At 41.7% G+C, this 5,824-nt stretch overlaps 1 protein-coding gene across 1 annotated transcript; it reads left to right on the forward strand.

Annotated features, from left to right (window-relative positions):
* Positions 1-980: 980 nt before the first annotated feature.
* On the forward strand, positions 981-5,218 carry IL22 (interleukin 22). The gene is made up of 5 exons (XM_081024122.1): positions 981-1,206; positions 1,797-1,862; positions 1,965-2,108; positions 2,416-2,481; positions 4,087-5,218. Exons 1-5 carry the CDS (start codon positions 1,012-1,014, stop codon positions 4,222-4,224), a joined length of 609 nt encoding a protein of 202 aa, XP_080880248.1. The 5' UTR covers positions 981-1,011; the 3' UTR covers positions 4,225-5,218.
* Positions 5,219-5,824: the final 606 nt, after the last annotated feature.

Consider the following 5,824-nt stretch of genomic DNA (forward strand, 5'->3'; position numbering starts at 1 on the left):
TGCAGCTCGGGAGACGTCGGTGGGTTACTAGACCCAGGGACTGCCTCAGCCTCCCCTGACCAAACCAGTAGTGGAGAACTGTAAGTGATGACCCAGCTGAAGGTAACAAGGTAATCCTTGCATCTGGAGCCAGGGCAGGCTCAGGCCCCTGACTTGGCCCAGCTGGTGTTTGTTGCAGGGGAACCTGTGCAGACTGGGACTCTTCATGATCAAGGCCCAGACTTGGTTCAGATGATGCCTGAGGCAAAGGATCCGGTGCATACTGAGACTCCTCTGGTTCCGAGTCCGAGCCCGAGTCCCAGGCCATCACAGGATTCTTAATGGTAAATAGCTGGTGTGGGGATAGCTGTATGGATTGGGACCCTGGTGGAGGAGGAGGAAGGACTTTATTCTTGCCATGGTCATGATGACCCATATCAACACACAGACACACACCACCAATATCTACTTTTTACACACCAGTCACACATTGGCCAATTACACACTTTGTGTGAATGCTGTCACATTTAGTTTGACCCTAACTTGCAGCTGTGTCGGGAACAAACCCATCTTTCTGCCCCCAGCCTCATGAACAGGGGCACCTCATAAAAATTACCCAGTAAAAAACCAGTGAGGTTGTGTCTTGTGGCTTTTTTTTTTTGGGTGTCGTGGTTAGTAAATTCTCAGAAGCGATGGTGGAAAGTAAGAGACTCGATGATGTCATTTTAACTCATCACTACCTATCTCTCGAACAAGGTGGCAATGGGTATATATAGGGGAACCCTCAACTCCTTCACAGCACAGCAAAAACATCACAAGTAAGTAATAATTCCAAGTGCTTATATAATTATATTGCTGCATGTTGAAATGTAAGTTAGATGCATAATTTATAAAGCAAAATTATTATTTTTCACTATAACGTTAATAGATCTTTGTCTATCTTCATTGGGAAATTCTCCTTCTGTGCGTCTCTAGAAGGTTCAAAGACTGCAGCTGCAACTTGGCTGAACTTGCCACCTTTCTTGGGGAGCCATGAATCCACTTGGGAATGGAACCAGATGCTTCCTTGTCTGGGTGTTCTGCTGCACTTGCCTCCCTCTCATCTTCTTGGCAAGCCCCGTACCCTTGAAGGACGCAGTTATTCATACTAACCACTCCTGCGAACTCACGAGAAACAACTTCCAGAAAACCTACTTCAGGAATCGTACATATACTTTAGCCAGCCAGGTAAAGCAATTGGTCTGCGTGCTGCAGTTTTATCTGCACAGCTCTCATATGCTTTGTACTGTCTTGTGATTTCCCCACTTTTGCTCCTTGACATCCTTCCATCCTGAAAGGATGCTAACCTGCCTTCAGGTATGTGCATACTTTAAGTATGTACGCCGCTTTGGGAAACCACAACCCACAGGATTATATTCAGCTGCCTAGGAAGTGTGACCTTCCAGAGCTCGTTTTATAAACAATTAGCTACACAACCCACTCATGGCTATCTTCTACCTATGGGACTGGCAAGTGTGGGGCTTTTAACGTTTTGTTGATGCTCTCAGTTAGTTCTGCTTTTCGCTTCCGATCTGTTAGGTAGCTCATTGGGCCTGCTTACCTTCTGCAGCTTTCACACTCACCAGGCCAACACTAACACTATAACTCCTTGGCATCCTTTTCTATAGTTCCATGTCATGGGCAGCAGTCTCCTCCAACTCAGCTGGAGAGCTATATAGACTCAGGGAGCTTGTGTGCCACAGTGCAGAGCTTTTAAAAAAGTAGAGCCTCATCTTTCTGCCACACTCTCATTCTCTCTCTCCCTCTCTTTTAAATAGGGAAGACACTTTGATAAGGACACAGATAACAGATTTGTTGGGCAGCACCTATACACCAACATCAAGGTGAGATTCCCATGTGCATTAAACAATATTTTTATTCTCTCTTTGTACCTTCCTATTCTCTTGTTGTTCGAGGTACATAATTTCATTATCTTGTCTTTGCAGGCGAATGATCGCTGCTACCTAATGAAGAGATTAACTGATATTGTGGTGACAGACGTCCTCATGACCCTCTCTGGGGACAAATATCCCAGCGCCCAGGAAGTTGCAAGTTTCTTGGCCGATTTGAATAGGAAACTGAAGGGCTGTGTAAGCATCATCTATAGCTGTAGTCTGTCTCTGTTTCCCACCCCTGGTCCTCTGCTTCCTTGGTATTTCACCTGCTTGGATGCTTTTCCTCTAGGGAGGTGGGGGAGCAGGGTATTCAACTTGCGTCTGTGGCTGGTAGTTGGCAATATATTTCTAGACAAGGCAAGGTAGCAAATCACCAGCGCCGAAGGTAAAGGAGGAAACCTCAAATCAAAACATCCAATCTTTCTGCCGTCAAGTGCAAGACAAGCGAAAGGTGTGAAATGAAAAACCACATTGTGACTTAGCTGCATTCCTTCCTTTTCAGAAACCACTGGGAAATAAAGAACACATTGAAAGGAACCTGCAGCAAATGAAAGACAAATTACAACAGGTATGTTGCTTTGTAAAATTTGTTCTATTTTATTTATGTACCACTTGAATGAAAAACAACAACAACAACCCTCAAAGCAGTTCATGAAAAAGATTTTTTTTAAAAAAATATTAATCTCCCTTTTTTTTTCTTAGTTGAGTGCTAGTGCAAATGTTTAGAAATGGCATGTTTTATACAGTCTTCACAGACTGTAGTCCCTCAGAATACGCTCAGGGGAATAAGGTTTGAATATGATCCATGTTAAATGAAAGCTGCATTGTAGGGAGAGCTGTAACATATAGTGGAGGGATGGTCTATCTGTGGACCCCCAGATGTTGTTGGATGGCAAATCTCATCAGCTCTAGCCAGCAAGGCCAACGGTTAGAAACCCCTCCATGTCAGCCAGCCTTGCATTGTAGCTGCATTTGCTTAGCTTACATTCATATCTGTTCCCTTTGAACTTCTATCCAGTACAAAATGTTTTGCTGCCTGAAGGTGGAATAAAAAAAAATAATGCAAGCCTTTTGCATTTCATTCAGCGGTGGAATTGTTGTTGTTGTTGTATGTTTAGTCCAGTAGTGAATCCATTGAGGTTTGATAAGGAGAAATCTGTCAGTTCTGGTTTCTCACAGTTTCTAATTTTTTTAAACAAACTTAAGTTCAGGTTCCACATGAGTGACATTTCCACTTTTAAAAAGTGCTCCTGAAAATTAACCAGCAGTTTAGTGCTGATTTCATCAAAAATACACACAATTGCATGCAATTCTGTCTCATATATGCATTTTTTGTAAAGCATATTCCCCTTATATTCATATTTTCCCTAATATAATGTACTTTTGTATGCTATTTTCACCAATATATGCATTTATACCCATGCTTTATCTTGGTAAAGGATGGCTGTGTTTTGGTTCACATATTGTTTGCAAATACGGTGCAAATTAGGTAGATTTGCTTTTAGGCAGATTTGCCTTTAAATGTGTGCTAGATTGAGGTATTGTCTGCTATCCCCTTCACCCAATCCCTTTAAATAAATAATTATGCAAAATATAAATGAAGTAATTCATTCTTATCAGAATCTAACAGAACTCAATGGAAGATCCAAAATGACCCAAATTGGATCAATAGTACTATAGAGAGAAAATGTTCAGGCTGTTCAATGAACATTCTTGCAGTGGGCCCCTGGGTCTTAGTCTCATTCCGCTTTGGTGAATTGTCATATTAATTCCCATTTGGCCACTGTGACTCACAGAAGGCAACTCTAGGAAAGGCATACCTGAGCAGAAGCTGATCTCATGTCTTTGTGTTCCTCCATTCACTGAATCCTGCAGAAAACGAACCTAGGGAGGGAACCCTCCATTGTGAATATTTCCTGTTTAACTCTTATGTAAGAACTCTGTTGCCGATTGCACAGATCCTGTTCTACTCTGTTTCTCACACTGCTGTATCCTTCTGCAGATCTTGGTTAACTGAGTGAGGCTTATGTAGAAAAACCTCTCGAGGAGTTGTGCTCTAATTCTTAGAGTATCCCCCATTTCCCCCTGTGTCCCTCCCCCAATTGACACGACATCTTTTATAATCTATATTGTCCATTCTGATGAAGAAATTGTTTTTGCTTTGATTTTACAGTTGGGAGAAAATGGGAAAAACAAAGCAGTCGGTGAGCTTGATTTGCTGTTTGACTACCTGGAGGATGCCTGCACTGTAGCGCTCAAAGCCCCCAACAAGAGCCACAAAGGCAAGAAGAACAACAACAACAACAACTGAGTGGGCAATCAGGATCATTGCAGCTTCCTTCGGTGGTGGCCTCTGTGGAACAAGGACAAATGCAATGGTTCACTTTTAAAGGCACAAATGTTTTTACCCATACAGAACTCAACAGACGTATGCTTCCATGAGACCCATTTTAAAGTATCGATCCAGCAGTTCTCAAACTGCTTTATCTGGATTAGTGGCAAACTTTGACAGAACATCTCTACAGAGTGAATCGAGGGCTGGCAAGTTAGCCTAATGCAAAACAAATTTACTTGAAAGGAAGGGCCACCTCAGACATGTGATTGGAAACTCCTCTGGACCTGTCCATAAAATACAACTAACACCAGTGAAATGGAGGGATTTAGTCTTGATTAAGGGAGGGTATTGAGGGAAGGTTAGGAGATTAAGAAGGCCTTTAAAAATGAGGCCGCTACTCAACTTGTGACTCTGCTGGGCTCAGACGGAGCATCTATTTTGTTACTTGGTGCCTCTGTAACAAAGACCCCAGTTTTGGTGCTAGCAGAAGAACTTCTTGAGCCACCACCACCATGGGAATTAGGGTGTTAATGTTTAGATCAGCCTTCCCACAACCCAGAACCCTTCAGATGCTTTGGTCTACAACTCTTATCATAGCAGACATTGATCATGCTGGCTGGATCTGGTGGGAGTTGTATTTCAAAACATCCAGCAGGTACCAGGTTAGGGAAGTCTGATACAGACAAGCCACATGGAAGCATCTCTTCAACCTGGACCTCTTTATGAGCCTGGTGGCCCTGCATCCATTGATATGCTTGCTTTGGGATCTTTTCTTGAAAAAGGCCAATGGTTTCAATGGAATTCATTTTCAAGTCAAATGAAATCTAGGGAAAACGTGCCAAGCACTCTGACTGAAAGTTAAGTTCCTTTTTAACACATAAAATTGGATCTTCCGATAGCAAACTTGCTTAATTACATCTAGTTAACAGGTATCTGAAGAATCTTTCCCTTTTCTGTTTACTTCTCTCCAGAGGACAAAGTGTATTGCCTTATTTAAAAACCATTTTAGCAGATAGTACTATTTAATTATAATTTATTTAAAATTGTATCGCATAATTTATATGAGTGGAGATTTATTTATATGATTTAATATTCTGTACCAATCTAGGAAATGTTTATGAGTTAAGCTTAATGGCAGCTTTTTATGTCATAATGATGCCCTGTCAAAGTTGATCATGTCCATTTTATTTATTATGAAAATATGTATTGACTTAAAAAAAGGAGTTCCACACATGTGGTTATTCATTAAAAAGAAGTAAAAACCAAGCTCAGTGACATATTTGTTTTGCTTCAGAAAATGACATGGACAAGAAATCAATAGATTTTTTTCCCCCAGCCTGATGTGTAAAATGAGCATGGGACAATATGTTGTGCTAGTGGTATGTTAGCTGAAGGTTGCTGAAGAACTCTAGAACGATGTTCCATGACCCAATTACTCCCGAATCACAACTTTCCTGTGTATTTTCATTAGAGGTTTGAGAAAGAACCTAGGTCAGTGGTCCCAGGTTCCAATCCCTTACATCTCCTAGGAGGGCTGGGAATGTCTCCTGTCTGAAACCCTGAAGATCCACGGCCA

This window comes from Podarcis pityusensis (assembly GCF_964106645.2).
Source record: "Podarcis pityusensis genome assembly, chromosome: 10".
Lineage (NCBI taxonomy): Eukaryota > Metazoa > Chordata > Lepidosauria > Squamata > Lacertidae > Podarcis > Podarcis pityusensis.

Coding starts and splice junctions, on each gene's coding strand:
- IL22 (XM_081024122.1), top strand. CDS start 1,012: ATGAATCCACTTGGGAATGGAACCAGATGCTTCCTTGTCTGGGTGTTC. Junction 2,109..2,415: donor ATAGGAAACTGAAGGGCTGT/GTAAGCATCATC, acceptor CTTCCTTTTCAG/AAACCACTGGGAAATAAAGA. Junction 2,482..4,086: donor TGAAAGACAAATTACAACAG/GTATGTTGCTTT, acceptor TTGATTTTACAG/TTGGGAGAAAATGGGAAAAA.